The sequence below is a fragment of the Parasteatoda tepidariorum genome, chromosome 9, assembly GCF_043381705.1.
Source record: "Parasteatoda tepidariorum isolate YZ-2023 chromosome 9, CAS_Ptep_4.0, whole genome shotgun sequence".
NCBI lineage: Eukaryota > Metazoa > Arthropoda > Arachnida > Araneae > Theridiidae > Parasteatoda > Parasteatoda tepidariorum.
In genome coordinates, this window is record NC_092212.1 from 37,633,278 (window position 1) to 37,657,222 (window position 23,945).

General features: G+C 29.9%; 1 protein-coding gene across 6 annotated transcripts in view; it reads right to left on the reverse strand.

Moving 5' to 3' along the window:
* LOC107455357 (alpha-tocopherol transfer protein-like) overlaps positions 1-21,567 on the reverse strand; it is a 33,457-nt gene extending 11,890 nt beyond the window's left edge. The window contains exons 1-2 of one of the 6 annotated variants that reach the window (XM_043051776.2): positions 21,139-21,567; positions 778-948 (exon numbers count right to left, since the gene is read on the reverse strand). In XM_043051776.2, the coding sequence (XP_042907710.1) occupies positions 778-948; positions 21,139-21,190 (223 nt within the window). In that variant the 5' untranslated portion in view covers positions 21,191-21,567. Of the gene's footprint in view, positions 1-777; positions 949-5,023; positions 5,210-21,138 lie in introns of those variants that run through there. The other 5 variants (XM_043051780.2, XM_043051781.2, XM_016072882.3 and 2 more) reach the window with 5 other exon arrangements.
* Positions 21,568-23,945: the final 2,378 nt, after the last annotated feature.

Here is a 23,945-nt window from a genome sequence, read left to right on the forward strand (position 1 = left end):
TATCCAATGTTCCCTGAACCAAGAACCTAGGGCTCAGGGTTGAGAAAGTGTAAAGAGGTCTAAGTAACCCAATCATAAGCTCTGTTTTTAAATATTCAAAAATCTTTTTGCATAGACAGGGTACATATTATACAATAAAAAATTATTCAGCAATTATTCAACAAAATAATTATTCAACAAATGATGGTAGGTGCAAATTATTCAATCAATAGGTGCAAATTATTCAAAAATAAATAAATAAATAAGCACCTTTTAAGCACTTTTCAAGCACTCAAAAATTTTTTTTAAGCACTTTAAAAAATATCATAATTAGGCAGAGCTGTAAATTTTTTGACAATTGACGGTTTTATCTTATTTTAACCGTCATGTCAAAAAAAAACTTTTGGCGTCGTTTTTGAAAATTGTCAAAAATCATGAAATTTTGAATGATGCAAAATGAATGGCATTTTCATACGCTACGGACTGACAATGCGCCAAAATAGATAGGGGTTGAATTAATTGTGAAAACGTTGAATAGAACAACGTGAATTGTGTCTTTTTGCATAATTCGAAGTTAAAATTAACATAGTAAAGGAAAAATCTCATTTTGAAAAAGGGAAAATTAAGCACTTTTTAAAAGCACGTAATGAAAAAAGCATCTTTAAGGGCTTTTAAAAAACGCTACGCACCCTGATAGATAGTACAAGAAAATTTAAGCCAAAAATAAATTTTTTACAAAAGTCCGAGATGGTAAAAATAAGTAATGAATAGGAAAAATTGTGACATTTAGTCATTTACCACTTATCATATCTCTAAGAGCTTGAATATCTCGATCTCTCCAAGATTGTTTTTCCATTAGCTCATGTTCGGCTTTTTCCTGCAATTCTTGTGTTAATGCAGAATTATCACATGTTTCATCTAACTGTGTTCCTCCTCCAACAGCCTGATTAAAAACTGCCATTGTGTCAACTATAAAATAATAATAAAAAAAAACATCAATACAGTCATAGATCGCGTTTATTAATTTTCAAACATTTAGAGCAAAAAATAAATAAATAAAATAAAAGTAATTGTTGTAGTACATTTTTGTTGCACTAGATCGGCACAATGGGCTATTGGCGACGGTCTGGGAAACATCCCTGGGGATGATCCGAAGACATGCCATCACAATTTTGATCCTCTGCAGAGGGGATGGCACCCCCGCTTCGGTAGCCCGACGACCTGCGCGCGAAGTCGAGCACTTTACGGTAGAACAGTTTAACGAGGACCAATACCACACACCCTCGGTCCCTACTCAGACTGATCCAAGTGGTCACCCACCCGCACACTGACCGCAGCCAGTGATGCTTGACTTCGGTTATCTGTTGGGTTTAATTAATTTTTGTCTTAACAATCAGTCCATTGCAGGACTTAAAAAAAAAGTAATTAAGTTTTAACTTTTTGCTTCCAAATGTGTAAATGGTAAATTCTGAATTCCCCATTTCTAAAATTTGGATCATTGTGAACAACTAAGGGAAGGTTTGAAGGTGATTCAGCTTCAGATCCCAGAACTGAGAAGTTAACGTGAAGTTAACTGAGAAGTTATCGTGTGCAATGATGACTGCACTGCTATCATCATGCTGTTAGTCTTCATATTCTGAAACTTACCTTTTATGTCCCTTTTACCAGACAATTGGCTATTAAAGGAGTATTTACTTTTGTTAGCTTACAGTTTTCGAAAGATGAATGAGCTGCTTATCTATCTAGCCAAAAAGTACATGTTTAAACTTCTACACTACTAGCAAAGGAAAAATTAATATTTATCTTTCAAGCAGGGCTTAAGAACTGTTTAATAGTTTTTAAGAAAATAGAGAAATTATACATTTCCTAAATACAAGCAGTTCTTTCACTAGGGTGAAGGAAAGTATATAACTTAGGACACTATATCTTTGGCTCTTTTATTGAGATAAATAAAAATACTCTTTTCCAAATATCTTAAAAAAAAATTGTTTTTCCCCTAATTTTTTTTTCCAATTATATACTGCTAATTAATTTTTATATATTAAACATAAATGGCCTTTAGAAAAGAAGAATTGTACATTTAAGAGCTTAGCTCTAAATTATATTTATTTCTTTAACTTTGATTTCTTTATAGTTATTTTTTCTGTGGAGCCTTAAGAATACAGAACTCTGGCAGATGCTTTCCTCAATTTGGCCATTCGTCCGTTTTCCACAGAGATGTCAATTTCAGTTCCGAAAGATTAAAATCTTTTTGAATTTTTTAAAAGACATTTATATTATATTAAAAGAAATATTGTTCAAAGATCTCTCTTTTATAGTAAAATATGGAAGTAGTTTATACACATTATAAATTAATAACATAATTTTTCTTAGAAAAAAGTTGACAAAAATTGAAATAATTTAAATCTATTATCACTTTATTGCATGTAGAGAACAAAAAATGCAGAACTGCTATTTATTTATTTATTTTTTAACTTAAGATATACATTATTCACACACATTGAGTAGGAATAATTAGCAGTAATTGCATGAGAGAAGTTGACAATTTTAATTAAATTACAGAATCATTAAGTTAATTTTAAGTGACTTCATTATGAAAAGAACTAAATTATTACAGCCTATATATGCAAAAAATTTTCTCTTACAAAACTCCTTTAAAAGCATTCTACAACAAGGGGCAATCCATAAATGATATTAAATTTTTAAAAATATTTCTTCTAATTTTATTAACAGAGCGATTCGGATAGATATTATTCTTTTATTTATATTTTTTTCCTTATACAGTAAGACAGATAACTGGAAACATAGAATACTGATTTTCAATGTCAAACTGAAAAATCAAATGATTTTCAATTTTGAAAACCAAAAAAAAATTTCTTTTGCCCTTTTAATTAACTTTTCCTTTCATCTGTTATGAGCAATACATATCTTTTTATCAGTTAAGTGCTCATGTTATGTTGCGTTAAGACACAAAATTTTTTAACGAGCGTTTCTAATGAATGTTTTTCTTCTATCATTACTTTCTTCTAAAAATAAGGTAATATAAAAAAGTTAAATTAAGATTTTTAGTGTTAGAATTTTTCATTTAAAAATTAAGAATGATTTTTGCTTCGATCCAACTTTTTTCCTTCCGTAAAAAGCTTTTGTTTTTATCGAGGTTTTTTTTTCTTAAAAATATAGCAATTGGAAAACTGAGATGTTTTGCTTAAAATTTTCTTAGATTAAAATGTTCTACAATTAAGAATTTATTTTTTTCTGTTTTGTTTTGTGTATAATCTTTTGTTTTTATAACAGCATGGTATTTATAAAAGCGTTTCTGATAGACTATATTTTTTTAAAAAGCTTTATGGATACTTTTTTTTCTAGAAAACATTATTTCAAAGTTTTGCTTTAAAAGCCAAAAAGATTTTTTCTATTTCTCTTTTTTTAACTTTACAATTTTAGTTGTTTTTAATAGCTGTTCGTCAGTTTTTTATTTATCTTAAATATTTCTAATGGATCTATTAAATAATCACAATAAAAATCAGGATAATCTATTAAATTTTTTCCTCTTTAACCCATACCATTAATATAGCTAAGTTTTGATTCATTTTCAATAATGACCTAAACTTATTTATGCATAAAAAATTACATTTATTAATGACTTTTTTTTAAAAAAAATGTTGCTATATGGTCATTGAATATTCGTCGTCGACTAATCCCCCCCCCCTCAAATCACTATTCATTACATCCTTACAAGTAACGATCTTCAAGGAAAGCTCTCATAGTAATTGGAACCCAGGTGACAATCATAAATGCAGGTATAAGACAAGTCAAACCCTGCCTCCGCTATTTTTTCACAAAGTGATAATTTTCCTCGTTTTATAATAACTCTTGGTACATGTCGTGCCGCATCATATAAACATATATGTGGAGTTCAGAAACAAAATAAATGTTATAAACAATATTTCATATTTTATATTTAAATGTAACTGGGGATATTTCTGTATCCTGATCAGTCACCAAATAGGTTTTAAAAAAGCAATTAAAAAAACAAACAAACATGTCGAGGTTTGACGGGAGATGGCTATGAGTTGGTCCTCTACTATAATTTTTTCAGTCTATTGTGGGCTGCAGCCCAGAATTTACCAAGACTCGGCAATTATTCTGCCGCAGATCACAATATGGAAATCTTCTCACTTAACTACATTTTAAATGGTATTTATGTAAATTACGATTATTATGATTAGATGTGTATTTATTTTGAAGAAAAAAATGTAAAATAACGTAGAAACGGGGAAATTTTCGTATTGTGATCTGTGGCAGAAGAATATCCAAGAAAAAAGAAAACAACAACTCAAAAAAAACTTTAAAAAAAAAAAAATCACAGAAAGGGACCAACTCGAAAGGTATAACTCCTAGCTACTTCCCAGGCAAACATCTACATGTTTTCTTTAAAAAAATTTTCGAGTTTAAAATCTATTTGGCACCTTGGCGATTGTAGTTGGCGCGACAGTTCCCCGATACGGAAATATCCCCAGAAAATCTCCTCCTTTACAAGTATGACATTATGAACTTCTTTTAAAAATTTTTAAAACTTATAAAGCATCACTATTAAGTAGTTAAAATTCAAAAGAGTGCTTTTAAAAATTAAGAAAGGCATTTCAAAATTGTGTCCTTTACATCACAGAGCAATTTTAATTCTAAATATTATTACTTAAGAAAATTTATTCACAACATATTGCTTTAGAAAAAAAAGAAAAAAACCAGAGAGATAACACAAATATATGCTCTGGGTCAATATAATAATATATCTGCAGAAATTAGAATGTAACAGAATCAAAAGGTTTATTTATAAGGATCTCCTTATGAGCAGCTTTTAACTTAAAAGTGCTATCTTCATATAAGTTATTCTTTCTGCCCCATGCAGATATGATATTGCTTTTTGAATTTAAACAAACATAAGATCATAGAAATAAATTAACATAGTATTAAGTCTCTAATGTCATAAATAGCACAAGCAGCTGTTTGTTTGTTGTAATTTGAAGATAGATAACATAATTACTTTTTAGAGGACATCGAAGAATTTAATTTAATACATCATTAATAGGATTACTTTATTGATTTATCCCTCAATAAATAAATAGCAGCTATTTCAATAAAAAATTTGGAGATAAAGTTCCCAGATTACTTGTAACGATCATATTATCCTTTCAAATCGAGACCGAAACAAAAACAAACCAATGTTGCCAATTTCGTCGTTAATTTAATCGATAAGTGTAATAGGTGAATGGCAAAAAGTGTTTAAATAGCTTAATTCTCGTTGTCAACGCGAAAACGAAAGGTTTTATCGCAGATGCTGTGATTATTTTGGGACATTTAGAGTGGATGCAACGAAACGAAATTACATATTTGAATACGGAAATGCGAGCAAGAATTTAAATGGTGAATTTTTACCCTGATAACATATTTCACCAATAAGGTTCTCGTTCGTATCGCCATATTTGCATACGCGATTTCTTAGTATCCAGTGTGAATTCGTACTTGATTCAAAATGTTTTTTAAAGGGCCATTTTTATTGATTTCGGTTCACCATCGAGGGAAAATGAGTTGATTGGAGACAAATATTTTCCCACGAAAAATTCACTATATTTCTGTACGGCTAACGGAAGTGCGTGAACCGCATTCAGTGAGAATGGCATTTGTTGTTGTTGCTGTTGTTACTTTACGTCGCACTAAAGCTGCACAATGGGCTATTGGCGACGGTCTGGGAAACATCCCGGAAGATGATCCGAAGCCATGCCATCACAATTTTGATCCTCTGCGGAAGGGATGGCACCCCCGCTTCGGTAGCCCGACGACCTGCGTGCGAAGTCGAGCACTTTACGGTAGCACAGTTTAACGAGGACCAATACCGCACACCCTCGGTCCCTACGCAGACTGATCCAAGTGGTCACCCACCCGCACACTGACCGTAGCCAGTGATGCTTGACTTCGGTGATCTGCTGGGAACCGTGTCTTAACGATCAGTCCACTGCGGGACTTTAAAAAAAAGGCATTTAAAATAGCCTAATAATTATAAAACCTGTTTTTCAATAAATGGCTACCGAAGCGAGGGTGCCCTCCCCTCCGCAGAGGATCAAAAATTGTGATGGCATGTCTTCGGATCATCCTCCGGGATGTTTCCCAGACCGTCGCCAATAGCTCATTGTGCAGCTCCAGTGCGACGTAAATTAACAACAACAACATCAATAAATAAACACACAGTTCCCAGCAGATCACCGAAGTCAAGCATCACTGGCTGCGGTCAGTGTGCGGATGGGTGACCACTTGGATCAGTTTGCTTACGAACCGAGGGTGTGTGGTATTGTTCCTCGTTAAACTGTTCTACCGTAAAGTGCTCGACTTAGCGTGCAGGTCGCTGGGCTACCGAAGCAGGGGTACCATCCCCTCTGCAGAGGATCAAAATTGTGATGGCTTGTCTTTGGATCATCCTCAGGGATGTTTCCCAGCTAGTAGCCCATTGTGCAGCTCTAGTGCGACGTAAATTAATTACAACAACTACAATAAATAAAGTATTATATTTTAAGAGGATTTAAGTTTAATTTTTCTAGAATTAAATAAATTATGAAAAAACTTCCCCCCCTCCCCCTGAAAGTATGGCAGCCTAGAATCCGTACGCTTCTTTTTATTTTAGTCTTGTTTAATGTTTAAAATTTCATGCTTTATTTAGTATATAACTAATAGATGTTACGCATTTTGTTTGTGATCACTCGCTAACTCTTAGAGCTTCTTCCAGAATTTTTTACAGATTACTTTGCGATTAAAGCTTGATCTGCTTGTTCATCTACCCACAGTGCGACGGATTACCGACAAAGCGGCAAAAAGTTAAAATATTGTATTGGATTTAGATTCGTTTGGGAAAAATAGGAACTTAATAACTCCAAAACTAATAGGAAATTTAAAAAATCTGCTCATTTTCAGATATCTAAAAAAAAAGAAGAAAAAAAAGAAAGTTTTTAACTTTGATATGAAATAATTAAATGACAAATGTTCTAAACGCTTATGGATGGTGTTTTCAATGGATGGGTGGTCTAATGTAAACAATAACAAGCGTCCTTAAACCGGAAGAAATTTAGAAAATTTCTGGTGTATCCCTCCGCTTATGTTATGACTACGAGGCGATGTGTGAACAAGCCTAATATTCTATGCAGTTTTGTTATTGTAATTTGGGTTCAAATCTAAACATAATTGTACCATTCATAAGAGCTTTCAGAAATGTATTGATTCTCAGAGGTCGTAAGGCCAAAAAAAATTTTGGAAAGTTAATATCTCATTGTGAATAATTCTTAAGGTTTGCCATGTTTTGTATTTTATCCCTTATTTGGCTACATTTGAATAAAATGTCGCCAAAAATATCTTTAAAAATATCTTTTTAAGTTAGCCTAATTAGAAAATATTCTAATGATTTTAATATTAATATGAATATTAATATAATGCTGAAGTTTAAAGGCTGAAAGAAAGAACTCGGTACATGTGAAATACTGCAAAAGATATGATGCAATAATATGATGTCACGTTTTTTCAATCTGTGGCGTAAAAATATATCGGAAGCAGTAACCCGGAAGTCTGGAAAGAGCAATTTTCACTAGTGCCACCACCCTTAGCTTTACACGATCATCCATCCATAGAAATGTAATCAATAACAATCTCGAGCTCGGCACCTACTCTAGTTCCGGTTAAAAAGTTTGCAGCTGCTTACTACACGTTATTCTGATAGGCGATGCTTTTAAACGGATAATTTTGTTTTCAATAAAAGAAATAAATTAGATAATTTCTGAGCTCAAATCATCCATATTTCATAAGATATTAATGTTAATATGTAATTCTGGTGAGTTTGAAGTGAAAATTTGTTTTAGTTTTTTAGAGATATATTACTATTAAAAAAGGTGACATGGTTGCTAGATTTTGAATAACTCGCTTTTTTGGCAGTCTTGATATGGCCTCTTTCCATAAGTTTATTACTGTTTGTTCTTGTTGCAAGCTGTGCACCTTCTTACGCTAGTGTTAACACTTTTAGTATTGTAAACACCAGTATTGTTAGCATTGTAAACACAAGTAATAAGTAATCAAATACATTGTTTGCAAGAATATCAAAACACAATGATGCCAAATGGCTTTAAAATACAACGGAAATAGTAACCGGAAATTTAGGCGGTACCGAGCTTGCAGCGTACCCCAGTGTAGAAAACACCATCCATAAGTGGTTGACTAAATGTAAACAATAACAAGCTTCCTAAAACCGGAAGAAATTTAGAAATCTTCCGGTGTATCCCTACGCTGATGTTATGCTGACGAGGCGATGTGTGAACAGGCTTAATATTGTAGGAAGTTTTATTAATGTGATTTATGTTTAAATTTGGCGTAATTTTACCATTTATATAAGTTTTCTGTAATTTATAAATTCTAACTGGTTGTGAACAAAATTTATATAATGTTAATTTATTACAGTTTAAATACATGCGGGTAAAAGTTATTTTGACTACCGTAACATATAAATTATTTAAATGTATATATGCTAGCTTGCTAGCCTTCCAAGACTGTTTCAGCTACCACATAGTCTGCTGATTTCAAAGAACTTATACACGATGGTTGGGATAAGGAATTAGTTTTAAAGAAAAGTCCCTAGAAATGTCTACATTGAAAAATTGTAATTGATTTATTTTATTTTATAAAAAAATAATGTGTCTATTTCAATAAACTAACAATTATGGCAAGTATTTTCCTCGTTAAAGATATGTTATTACATTATTACTCATTAAAAAAATGTAGAATATTATAAGAATCAAATTGAATAGAATTTAAATACCTTTGTTCTAATTCAGTAAAATATATATTTATTTTTTCATTTTATTATACATCGCATCTTGATTGTTTTACTTTATCCAATTTATAAAAATATAATGCTTTTTTCTTTTTGAAATATAGAATTATTTATTAAAATAAAATATTTACCATACAATATTATAAATATTCAAATAATATAGCTCAATCGTAGTGAAATAAATAAAATAGTTTTAACTCTTTTTTTTTGAAGCACCAATAAGATAACATAATACAATTAAAGACAAGATTATTGTGATTTGAAAAAAATGTGAAATTTTTTCAAAAATATTACTGCTTGTCAAGTAAATTTATTGGTTTAATATTTATAATATGTTTTATATTTTAATTGACAAATACATTTTTATTTTATTTAGTATTTTAAAAATTAAACAGTAATTTTGAAATGTTTTTCGATTATGTTATTTGCATCTTAAATTTCATTTCAAATTCAGTTAACTGTACTGAAAATTTAGCAATTGTTTATTACAAAAGACCAAATAACAATTGGCATTGATTAAGAAAAAAAAATGATTTGTACTTCTTTGAAAAATTTATTTTTTCTTTGAACACTCTTAATAATGCCTATAATGATTTAAATCACGAATCATACCACCCTTTGAACCTTCTGAAAAATCGACTGCAAAAAATTTCTAAGAGTTGAGAAAAAAAAAATTATAGCAGATTATAAAAGACGAAATGAGAAAGTTTTAACTTAATATTTTCACGGAATGAAATGAAAATAAAATATAATATTTCAGCGGAAAAAAAAGAATAAAAAGTAAATATTTAAGTTATCTTCAAGAATATGAAAATATTAATTAATAAAAAGTGGCATTTAAGAATAGAAACTCCGTATTTTTACTTTAAAAGTTGCAATCACCAAAATGGTGGCTACTTAATCTACGTATCCAGGGCTATATGCCAAACGACTGAAAGCAGATAAGAAAGAGCCTTACTTGAGAATAAAATGCAGTGATGGAATGTAAAAATCTGTTAATACAAGTTTACATTGCATAAATATTAACATCATGTCCCCTGTTTAAAATTGTCTGAATTTTAAACGAAAACAAATTGTTTCTTCATATTATTTTCCAAAAGATGAGAATAATTGCAATTTTTAGTTCACTACACACAAATGTTGAAATTTAAAATATCTGACTGGTTTCAACATAATTTTTTTTAAGAGGCTCAATTAAAATTTCAATTTTATGTTTGATAAACAGGGGTTTTGAAATTATAAATTTAAAGAATTGTTTAAAAATTTATGAAAAGTTTGAGCTGGAAAACTACAGATTCAAATTTTCGATGTCACGCTAGTAGCTCTACAACAAATTGTACTGCATAAATTTTAAAATAAAATTTTTTCTAGATCAATAATGTGATTACCTGTGCTTTTCACTAATATCTTAAAAGACATTAAAAAAAGAAAGAAGTAAAATAGATTGTTTAATATCGAATTTTTAAAGAAATATTCCACATTTTTCTAAAATCATAAAAAGCAACAACCATACTTTAGACCTTAGCTTTTAGTTCAAAACATCGATAAAATTATACAAAATTTGCAATTGAAATTTCAAAGAATTCTATAATAAACTTTTTTTTATAATGTGTGTTAGCATAAAATTTTTTTAAATCGAAATCATCGTTTTTCAAAAAATGCATTTAAAATGCAAGAGAATTCCGACAATAAAAAATTAATAATTTCAAATTTAATTTCTGAAAATAAATTTATTTGTCTTAATATAATTTATTCAAAAGAAATAAGGGTCTATGTACTTGAAGCAAAGCATTTTAGTTTCGTCGCTGAGGATATGAGAAAACAATTATAACTTCATTTCTAAAAATCAGAGATAAAAAATTTAAAGGAGTTTAAAAAGCTAAATGAAGTTTGGTTTAAATATGGATAACAATAATAAAATCGAAGTTTTCGTCGAAATTGCCAATTTTTACTCAGTCCGCTACTTCTATTACTTCACAACTATTTCGAAACTTAAAAATAGCCAAATTTCTGTTTAATCTTAAAATATGTAGCTGGAAAAGAAAATCATAATTTTTCTACAATCAGCTTTCTTCATTGCACAAAATTAAAAAAACAAAGTCTTAAAAAAATCAATTTTGAAATGAAAATGTTAAAGCTTTCTTTCCGTGATGTTTGATCCGTAACATTTGGATATCAGAAAGTTCTTTAAATTTTACTTTAGAAATATGCGTATCATTTTGTTTCGTGTTATAATTCTTGAATTATGAGATTTTAAAAGCTAGAATTTTTTTTTAAAATCAATATCGACGGTAGCTTTTTTTAAAAAAAGGATATACTCTATTGGATATGGGATTTTTAAAAAAAAAATAATACGCTAAAAAATGAATTGGGTGCTTGCACTTCAAGAAGAAGAAGATCACATATACCCACACGTGCAACCTATAATGTCAGGGCCAGCTGATCGTTTGTAAGGAAAACGGCGTGTTAAAGTTAAGTTTCACCACATAAGTCAAAATGTTAATTAAAGTGTAAATACAGCGTCGTATCACACATAGAATATGTTGAGATATAATTCTTTTTCGTTCACATCTTTTACTTAACTTAGATACATTATTTTTTTATGCATTTTGTTGTAAGTATGATATATTTTTCTTTTGTGTACCTGGTAAATTCGATGCAAAATTAGTTTGTTTATGTTTTATAAGGTTGCGTGCTTGTCTTTGTGTTAAGTTAGAAATATAAATTAAAGAATTGAAATCTTTGTGAAAGAATCTAGTACGTGTCACTTAAGAGAACTGATACTTAACGGGCTTGGTTTACTCCAAATAGAATGGATTAGTTGCTAACGTAAGCAAATGCCACGTTTCAACAACCAATCAGGATAGAGGCACCACACTACGTCACTTGTCACAGACATCTCGTTCTTTATGAGGCTAGTTTATTCTTAAAGGAGATAATTTAAATTCAAATTTTGTTACAACTCAAAGTTTAAAGGCTGAGATTCCCAAACTGTTTTAGCTGCGTAGCACCTATAAAATTGGAAATTCTATGCGGAGCATTAATTTTTTTTTATCTTGTAACTAAATATTGTGTTGAATATTTAACAATTAAGTAACATTAATGATACGTATGACTTTTTATCAATGCAATTGTTATCTCATCGATAGTAGGAAAAACGTTGCCCGAACAATGAAAGTGTTGCCAGTTATGCATGTGAGGTAGGCAAATATATTGATAACACTCCAACAACAACAACAACAAAAAAATTAATAAATAAAGGTCTTGCGAATGATAAATAGCCTTTGTGCGCATGTAGATATCGGTTTAAAATACCATGGCATTGTAACATTTGCGCAATTATAAATAGTTTAAATTTAAAGTTCGGAAAAAAATGATAAAGCAAATCTATTAGATAATAAAAGACATAAATTAGACGAGAAAGAGACACAAGAACGAAACTAGAAAAAAAACAAAAACATCCTAAATATATTTGGAGAAGGAAAAAAATATAGATTGATTATAATCAATCGTGGTACAAATATATCAAGGAAGTATCGTACATTGATAATTGCATAGGAAACCAAGATCGGATATGTCATGGTACGCCGCTAGAGGCGCTTAGCTTTTATAAAAAGTCTCTGCGTCTGCTTTTGAACAGGTACTTTTATTAATCTAAATTATCTTACTTTTAATGTTTCCTAACAATTGTTGTCGAAAATTGCATTTAAATTGGCTCAGTATTAGTTTTGTTATCGTACTTTAATGATTTGGCGACTAACTGGACAAGCAAGCTAAATCGCTAAATTTCAATAAAAAACTATTTCTGAGCCTATTTGAATGAAATTTTCGACAACAATCAATAGGAAATAAAAAATAAACATGAGATTAAGATAATATAAGTAAAAAAAAAGTATCTGTTCAAAGGCACATGTAGAAACAGTTCATAATAGGGAAGCGTTCCTAGCGGCGTACAATGACATTTCCGGTCATGGGTTCCCATGCAATTCCTTATTCTTATGATGTGCTCTATTTCCCCACCAAATTTGCCTCACGTTTTTGCAATCATCTTGTTTATAGAAGGAATTCATTCATGATAGGGCAGAGGTCCTTAATCGTTTATTGTCGCCAAGCACCTTTTAAATTGCAAATTCTCCACTGAGAATTAAACTTCATATCGCGAGCTTATAAAACATGGTTCCTATAGTCATAATGGGTTCTTATGCAATTCGTAATTATGATGAATACCTTAGAGTTTAAATATCTTAGAAGTTTGCGGGACATCGTATACCGTATTTAATAAATTTACTAAATAAATAGCATTAATTATGCAAGGTATTTCTGTCATTTAAACTTGCAGGACATTAGATTTCACTCTTAAAAGATTTTTTTATTTTTGGTCTTATTTCCCAATGCAGGCAGTAAAAGACAACAAAAAAGTGAACAATAACAAGTTACAAACAAAAAAGTGAAGATAGCTGCAAATATTGTAAATTCATAGTTTGACATTTAATTACTCTGATTCCCTTATAGTTGTTAAAATTTTGCAAGGTCTCTTTTAACACAAACTTAATGAGAAGGGAAACACTGCTGATTTGTAAAATGAGATTATATTTCCCATATATTTGGATAGCGTTGTTTAGTGTTGCCATTTACCGTTATATTTTTGTCGAATAACGGACGAAATACTGAATATTAAATACTGATTTCTTTTTTTATACAGACAATGTTCCAACTGAAATCTGCTAATGTTAAAATTAGTCAGCTTACAGGTTTACTACAAGAAAATATAACTGTCGCAGTATGTTTATAAAATAACTGTTGCAGTAAGTTTACGTTAAAGCTAATAGGATTTTTATTTATTTAATTTTTTTAAAGATGCAGCTTTAACATTTAGACTTCGGGTAAAATTTTTTTTCATATAGATGCATTTTATTTGTACAAGAACATATACTGGTGGTCACAGGTGTATTAAATGTAGCCAAGTAAAATTAGCGTGGCATTCAACGTGTTAAGAACATTACCACTTTCTTTTATTAAAGAACCTTTAGCATTACAGTACTACAATGAAGCATGAAAGAACTTTACGTTAGACCCAATATCATACACATGCATACTTATTCGCATGTCCTAACATAAAAGCCAAGTGTGCTGCGATGATTTCAACTATAACAAGTTCCGCCTCGATGTTTCATCAAGCACAAAATAATTCCATTCGCATAAATACTCTTCGACGTTCGTAAACATTTAATAATAAGCACTTCATAGTTATTTTCTTCCAACAATTGAACACGGAACCGAGTCATCAATGACCTTTTATCTGTATTCAAAATTAGATGTCCCAATTTTTAATGGGAATTTCCGAGAGTAAAAATGGCAGTTATGAGATCAAGAACTAAGGCAGTGGTATTTGTCATACCGGTTTCTCTCTCTCTCTTTGCTTTGCCGGTTGCAAACGAGAATGAAATTGTTTTGTATTTCGTTTTATGGCCGCAGGCGAGATTGGAGCTATAAGCGTATTAAATTCTTTTTTCCCCTCATCATCAATACAGCATTTTTCGATATTTTAAATGATTATAAAACAATTAAAGTCTTACTTCTTTCACAATTTTTTTACGTTTCCTGATTTTTATTTTCATTTATATATATATTTTTTTTTACGTCTCGGGCTTCAAAATTTATTTAGTAAAAGAAATCTTTCACGGAATTTTCGACTTCTCTGTAGATATTACCCCGTACGATATTTTTTCCTGGTAAAACTTTTTTGATTAGAGCCTAGGGCTGCCACTTTTCAGAAAAGACCAAACATGTTTCGGTAAAAATTAAAATGTTTTGGTAAAAACATTTCACTTTTATTTTTCTCTTAGAAAAGAGTAAATTATCCGTAACCAGGGATGCCCACAGGGGGCACCGAGAGATATCAAGTTTCCATAGCTATTCTAGGGGGGGGGTGTGTGTGCTTATTTTTGGAATAATTTATATAATTTTGTAGTTTTTAAACTGTAAATTAGATTTTAAAGAACATTTTTGATTAATTAAGGTGGTATTTTTTAATATTTGAAAGGATTATTTATAAATTCTTCTTTGGTAGGGGATATTTTTCCAGTTAAAATTTATAATGCAATCATTAGCGCGCACTTTATCAATTACATAATATAACAAATAAGAGAAGCACATTCACAGCTAAAGATTTAGTTAGAGGGGACCGGGAATTTTTTGGGTGGTGGGTTGGGTTTCAAAATTTTTTTTTGGTGGGGGAAAATTTTTTGTTTTGGAGGGGATCATTCTTTGCACTCAAGTTTATTATATCTTCAACTCAAAATTTATATTATAAGATCAGCAGATTCATCACAAATGGGTTGGTTGAACTAAAACGCTAGTTTAATTTATTGATTTAGGGCGGAATACTTTTAAAACCTTTTTTGTTGTGGATATTATTATGATAATTTTTATTACATCTCTATTATATCCGAAAAAGAGGTGGGAGTTCTCAAAGAAATCCTCATTTTTTTTTCGTAATTGCAGTTTTAAAAGTCTCCTCTCAAAGAAGATGGATCAATTTTGTGAATATTACGGGTTAAACTCTTCAATTTTGGTAAGATAGTTAAATATTTTGTATCAGATTACAGAGAATCGGAAAGTAATGCCAACACTAGTGACGTAAATTATTTTAATAGGATGGATGAAAAAGATCTTCCTGAACATAATGAAGAGGGAAAGTTCGAAGTAAACTAAAGAGACCTGTGGATTTTTTAAAGTTTTATAGAACCTCGTCTCTTATATAACCAATTCTTTTATTTCCTGAATATTTTGGGATTTTATTAGCTGTTAGCAACAGTTGTTAAGGATTGTTTTGTGGAAAGGGATCGAAGCAAAGTTAAACTTCTAAAAAACAAATATGTTATTTTAAAATTAATTAATAAACAAGTGTCAGTTTGAAGTTTTCTGAAAGAAAATGTTCACATTTCATACTTTTATACGCATCTTTCATTGCTGTACAGCAAAATGAGGTTTTGTGTCGTAAGTAATTTTTCTCGCTTAATCGAATGAAAAAAAAAAGAAAAAAAAATGAATCTAGTATTGCAAAAGTTGAAATGATTTTTTTACATAAAAAATACTATATTTCGAATTGTACTTATTATAAAGAATTTCCATATTATTTCAAAGCTATTTATCTTATCGATCTGAATTTTATTTAATTTAATTCAGCATGGAACATTAAATCGGAAAATTTACATTACATATTCAGATAGCCTCCAGATAGCAATATAAAAAGTGTATATAAGTACATACCAATCAAAATACTTTTTACGCATAAAGTGTTTTTCACTTTTAAACATAGATTCTGTTTACTCTTGAAAAGCTTCGTTCGATTCAACTTTAAAAAATTATACATAGGAAACAATGCCTTGCTTCTCTAGATAGTAATGTCAGATGCGTAAACAGGTACAAATACAAAATTGTACTTTTTGTACATAAAACCCATATAACTTCTAAACTACACTGGTTATCATAAATTAAGGAAAATTCACAAAAATCGCGATAACTCAAGAAATTACACATGGAATTTTATGAAACTTACCNAATATCATTCAAATCAGAGTAAAAAATAAATCGTAAGCAATGCCTCGCTTGCCTGTTGTTGACGTATGCTTGTTTAGGCAGTGTGATTGTTTTTGTTTTCCAGTGGCGCCATCTATGGCCAAGAATTCGACTTCTGCCGCACCATACGTCGCACCCGTTTATAGGGCGGACCCATTCATACATCCATTCATTCATCCACAGATCGTAATTTTGACCTGAATCAGAGAACGATCGCCAATCCAGTACCCCCAGAGGTTTTGATTTGTTATGGGAACATGGAGGAATTTTGCGACTCGACAGATTTAACGTGCATCAGTCACTTAACTACACGGATAATCTTCGGCTGGCGGTGTTCGAACCCACAAACTCTCGGACATGGGCCCAGCGCCCTACCGATCATGCTATCTCGGCTCACTTGCCTGTGTGGAAGACATTGAATTTTCCCTCTTTAATCATCAAAATTTATGTTTATGGAGGGATGTTGAAATAAGAGCCATAACCGAAAAAATACATAATTTTTTACTAAAGAACTCACACTGTAATTGTTTGTTTTTGCGTTGTTCTCATATGTATTTCTTTCTCGGTAACTTTTACTTAAAGAATATATTCAATTTTTAACCAATTTATACACAACTACACATTCGCGCATGGTGTTTAGTTATGACCGTCGTCTTTAATAAATTCTTTGAATCTCATAAAAAAGGGCGAAAAAAGCATACTCCATACTTACCAACTTTTGCGGATTTTCCGAAAGATTTTATTTTCATAATTAAAGTGGTAGTAAATATATACCATTTTTTTCTTTTATAAACTTAATTTTTAAATGATTTTGATCACCACTATTCTTTCAAAAATTAAGCACATGTATTAATATGCGGTACCATCATGCTTCGCGGCAGCGCACCGAGATTTGGTTAATTTCTAATGGTTCTAATGGTTCATGGTTGTCAACTTAAGTTTTCTCAAATGCAACGTATTTGTTTGCATAAAATTGAAGTTTTAATTCCATTTTAATACCACTGGGAAAAATGATAATGGAAGGGATTAAAAGTTGGCAGGTATGATACTCTGTAGTGGTCTAATCAATATTTAACCCCTTGGGGACGGGTGATTCAGAAAAGCACTCGTACAAAATCAGAATCAAGTTGTAATTAAATAAAAAACGGTAACTTAAATGTAGTCGTTGCTAATTTGACAGACTTACTTTGCTTTTACTTTAATTGTTGTTAGTTTAAACATATATATATAATCAATGTTAATTCAAAGTATAACTAAATAGTTTTATTTTGAACAAAGTAATGGAGAATTAAATAAATCAAACAATTCTAACTCCGCCCACATATAAACTGCTAAAGAATTACTTTTATTACCAGTTTTATCTTTTTACCCTGGTCGATACGGTTTTATACTGGCACGTATTTGTGACAGTCGGCGCGAAAGGGTTAAGAGAAGGAGATTATGCAATAGAAATTTAAGGATTTAATACAGTGAAAGGCGGAACTAAAATTATCCAAGCCTATTATTTGATACTTAGTCTTTTAAGCATTATTTATGTGGTTCTTTTCTTCGTTGCTTGTTAAAAATGAAGGGAAATATATACACTTTAGGGGTGGCAACTAAACATTTAAGAGAATAAAAAAGCAAAAACGCTATCGAAATCTAACAATTAACTAGTGAGGAAAAAGGACAAGAAAATATTAATAAATAGATAAAAGACGATAATCGGACAGCAAAATTTCATCAGGTAATCAAACTAGTTTTGATATTTTTCCTTCCACCTTCTTCATTAGTGATTCGACAAATTTCGGTTCCGGTTATGTCTTTGATTGAATATTAATCTGCGATATCTAATGAGTATGCTTTTTTATTTCATTTTTAACAAGAATTCTAAAATGTATAAATTAGACTCAGTTTAAGGAGCATCCTGAATTATAACACTTGACAGAAGTATAGTTTTCCTACCAATGGTTTACATAAACTTTACAAGGATTTTTAAAATAATATTAATTTATAAATTCCAAAACTAAATTTATTCAGTTATGTCATTAAATTAATTGAAATATTTACAAATTAATTTAATGTATCATTTGTCAAAGTTTCTTGATATTATGAATACTCATTGAATAATTTTTTTTGTCATAATATGTTCATAGATGTGCGTGTGATAATATCGATATGCAAATTTTTCTTTTAACAGTTTTGCACAGTTTCCATATTTTCGACAATTATAATCTCTACAAGAATTTTTAATGAATTTAGAAGAAATGAATTTTATGTAGCATTTGTCATAGTTTCTTGATATTACGAATATTTATTGAATGATTTTTTTTGTCATATTATGTTTATAGATGTATTGATATGCAATTGCATATGCATATTGATTGCATATGCATATTGATATGCAATTTCTTTCTTATAACAGCTTTGCACAATTTCAATATTTTGTACAATTACATTTTTTTGTAATAATTTTTAATGAATATTACAAGAAATTTTAATGAATTTTGAAGAAATAAATTTAATGCGTCATTTGTCAAAGTTTCTTGGATTAAGAGTATTCATTGAACAATATTTTTTCTGTCATAATATGTTTATAGATGTGCGTGTGATATATCGATATGCTAATTTCTTTTTTAACAGTTTTGCACAATTTCAATATTTTCGACGATTGTAATTTTTACAAGAATTTTTAATGGATTTAGAAGAAATGAATTTAATATAGCATTTGCTAAAGTTTCTTGATATTATGAAGCAATGATATTGAGCAATTTTTTTTGTGATATTATAGATGTGAGATACTGTTACGCAATTTTTTTCTTAAAACAGTTTTGCACAATTTCAATATTTTGTACAATTATATTCTTTAAAATCTGTTTCTTCAACTGTTAAAAAATACAACTACCAAATTCAATCTTAGGAGTCTCAAAAAATATAATAATTATTCTTAAATGAACGTTACGAGATCAATACATTGTAATTGCTGGAAAAAGTGTTGTTAATAGACAAATCTAAAATGTTAGAAATCAGCAAGTTTTGGGGACTAACTTTAAAAGATTAATGTAATTAAAAAAATAAATAGTTTTAGAAATAAAAATTGCTTATGCATTTCTTTTAAAATATAAAGCATAATAGACAATCATTATAATAGAATTATTTAACTGTTTTTTATCTATACAGCTTTCGTCCTTCATTTTAACAAATATTGTCTTATCACAGCTAGAGATTATCTACAAATCTAGGACTAATAAAGAGAAGTTCAAAGTCGACAGGGATCAAAGCTATATTTATCGTTTCAAAGTATCAACATATTTTCTACAGAACAATTACATATTAGTAGAATTCTTTGTGCGTCCTTTAAGCGTTTAAAACATTTATTATTTTTAAATAAACTAACAGGTTCATTGCATTGAAATCGCTGAAAAAGTGTTGTTAATAGACGTACTTCAAATGTTAGAAATCGGTAAGTTTCGGTGACTAAATAATATTATAAAAAAATGCAATTAAAAAAAATGTAATTAAATAAATAAATAAAGAGTTTTAAAAATAAGAAATTGCTTTTGCACTTCTTTCATAACATAGAGCTTAATAAACAATCATTGTAATAGAAATATTACTTAACTGTTTCTATTAATACAGCTTTCGACTTTCATTTTAACGAATATTGTCTTATCACAGCTGAAGATTATCTACAAATCCAGCACTCATAAAGAAAGCTTAACGTTTCGAAAACCGAAATATTTTTTACACAACAATTACATATTAGTAGAATAGTCTTTGCGCGTTTTTTAAGTGTTTAAAAAATTTAATAGCAATTTTCAAATGGACGAAAAGGATCATTAGATTGTAATCGCTGAAAAAGTGTTGTTAATGGACATATTTGAAATGTTAGAAATTGTTAAGTTTTGGTGACTAAATAATCATTAAAATAATTTAATTAAATAAATAAATAATTAATTTGAAAAATAAGAAATTGCCTTTGCACTTCTCTCATAACATAGAGCATAATAAACAATCATTATAATAGAAATATTACTTAATTGTTTCTATTAATACAGCTTTCGACCTTCATTTCAACGAATATTGTCTTATCACAGCTGAAGATTATCTATAAATCCAGCACTCATAAGGAGCAGCTCTAAGCTGACGGAAGACAAGGCTATATTTATCGTTTCGAATACTAAAATACTAATTTTTTACATATTTACATACTAGTAGAATAGTCCTTGTGCGATCTTCAAGTGTTTAAAAAATTTAATAACTATTTTTAAATGGACGAATAGGATCACTAGATTGTAATCACTGAAAAAGTGTTGTTAATAGACATGTTTAAAATGTTAGAAATCAGTAAGTTTTGGTTGCTAAATAATCATTAAAAAATTTAATTAAATAAATAAATAATTAGTTTGAAGAATAAAAAATTGCTTTTGCTCTTATCTCGTAACATTAAGTATAATAAACAATCATTATAACAGAAATAATATTACTTAACTGTTTCTATTAGTACAGCTTTCGACTTTCATTTTAACGAATATTGTCTTATCACAGCTGAAGATTAAAAGCGTAATCTATAAATCCAGCACTCATAAAGAGAAGCTCTAAGCCGGCAGGGGTCACAGCTATATTTATCATTTCCGAAAATAGTAGTTTTCCTCATTAAAACTTCCTCTAAAAACGTATACTGTTTAAATGTACACACTCATATTTAACACCAAAATTAAGAGCAGTCCTCTTACCTTCGACGCAATCATTATTCGGTATAGAATTTCCAATTATCCAATTCAGCATGCTTGTGAAGAAGAAAAAAAACTAGACGAATTCGATTTCGAATGATCCGTCGAAGTTAACTGAATCACCTGTTAGGTTGGAATAGCGGATCTTCTGTTTTTTTGACTAAATTCGGTCACTAGCGCGAGGAGAAGTAAGAACGTCCTTGAACTTCTGGTTTTGATTCTGGATGCTGTCTGGTCATTGGCCCATGAGACTGTGACGTAATTGAAAAAAAAATTTTGGTGTTCTCAATTTTGTTAATTTACTTTTCTTTTTTCGCTCCCTCTGTTTTAGTTTTGTGATGATTGAAGCTTTTAGCCTCCCACATGGAACCGATTTACATTTTCCATTGATCTACACATCTTCTTCCTAAAACAAGTGAAGCGAAGATAAACAAATAGTTCTTGATTGTTTCAAAGGCGGAAATATGTTAGACTTTTTTTTTTAAGAGAACAAACGGCAGGATAAGTCAAAGCTAACATTTTGCAATCTCTTAACCAACTTCCTCTGATAAGAAAGAAAGATTTCTTAAAAGTATTTAAATATGCTGCATATCTAGTGGCAGTGCGCTGTAGATTCGAGATGTTATTAACACGTTGAATGCTATGGGGGTCACCGGTGACCGGCGAAGCCAAGATTATTAGAAACACATAATTCGAGTAAATTTTTAATTTTTTAATATTATTATCATTACTAAAATGGCTTGAAGAAATTAATGCAATATAGAACACACAAAAAAATAGTTTTATTTATATACACAGAGATGCCAACTTGCTCCGGACAGTGAAAAAATATTTTCAAGTGGTAGTTTATTAATTGTGATTCTTGGTTTAATAAATTCAATTTAGTAGATTTTTATCCACCACTATTTCTAAACAATTCGTAGGTGCAATTAGATTATATTTTAAAACTGCAATTAGATTAGATTTTAAAAAAATGTAAAGAGTGTAAAAAGTGAGAAACGTGTTGTTTTAAATTACTTACTCAAAACAAAACTCATTACTCTATTGCTTTGATTTGAGGAAAATTCGAAGAAGTTCCAAAAATTATCAAGCGCTCCTAATCTAATTAACACGTTCACGCCGGGGTGACCCACTGGTAGGTTACGCTAGATGTTCTCATCTTGGCGGCGCACCGGAGTAAAAACTGGTAACAAATAAATTTCATTTTTTAGTTTTTTTTCCGGGAATAATAAAACAACCAATTGTTTTTAACTGATGCAATTTTTATATTGAATTGCTTCTTCGCCGTGATAAATTTCCTTACAGTGAATTGTTATTGTTGAAAATAGATTAACTCCTCCCGAATATTATCTGATATTGAAATAGTTCTTCTACCAGTATTTTCTCTTTTCCCGTGCCAGTATTTTCACTTTTTCCGGCATGAACGTGTTAAGTGACCCCTTTATTTTTTTCTTTTTAAGTCTAATAACACTATGTAAATAAAAGTTTTAAGAGAAAAAAAAAATCGAAAAAACGCATGTTTAAAATTCAAACAAATATTTAAGATGGCGAGCGCTACGAATCTTAATTTATCCCAAATCAGATCCTGTTGCGAAAACGCAACGTATTGTATTAATTTTGTGAAGAAAAATGTTTGTGTGATATTTTTTTGTAGTAAGTAATTTTATGAAAAAAGTGGTAGTGCATATATGCAATGGCTGAATATTTTCTAGAGTTGGCTATCATTTCAGCTTTTAAATATAGAAATAAACTAATTAAATATTAAAATATCGATTTTTATATCAATGTATTTTTATTTTTCACTCCGACTGCTATCAATGTTATTCTTACTGCATACCACTGCGTATTAGATATATAAAAGCTCTGACCATTTAATTCTCACTTTTAACACAACCTTTAGCTATTTATTGAGTGAACTCACTTATAGTTTATTATTTTGAAATATTTTGATTCAACTCAAGTTTAAGATCAACTTGCTTTCTTCACTCATAATAATTTGTGAATAATTTAGATTTGTTTTGTTGTATATAATTATTACTGTACATTCATGCCATTTTTTTCTTTTCTACTTTAATAAGTGCTATTTGTGGTTCTAGCCATGTAAACTTTTTTTTTGTGTCTTAAACATCTGTATTACAAGATGAATGGGAAAAGGGCCCTCTTGTACCCCACAGCAGATGAATATTTTCGAGTGGCAGTCTTAATGTATGATTCCTGATTTAATAAATTCGACTTATAAGGTTTTTACTCACCCCTACCTATAAATAATTCAAAAACATATTGGGTTAGCCACTTTTAGCCATGTTGTGCTATCACCCCCTGCATCAGAAAGCCCCCACACGGTTTCTTATAAGTAGACTATTTAAGAAGTGACCCAGTTGTGCGCATAAACCCAAATTCTATTCTAAAAGTACTCGAGAGGAATTTATCATATATATTTAAGAATTGAATCTGTAGAAACAAGTAAATAAGACAAACCAATCATATTCATAAATTAAAAAAAAATTTTAAATACATATTTGCTACCACTTTCTTATTTTTACAAGATTTTCAGATAAATTCGTTTGTAACATTTTTACCTTCATAAAGGTCTGATCGGACTACTAATAAAAAACCGTGTGGAGGGTTTCAGTCATAGGAGGCATTCTTTGAGCCGCTTATAAAGTATCAGTTTAGTTTGTTGTTTAATACCTTTTTTTAAAAAAAATATTTTGTCGAATACGGAGTAGTTGTCACCTTTGGAGTCTTCATGTGCTTAAGTTCTATTTTTTTTTAAATAAAAGTTCTATTTATTTAAAAAAGTTTTGATT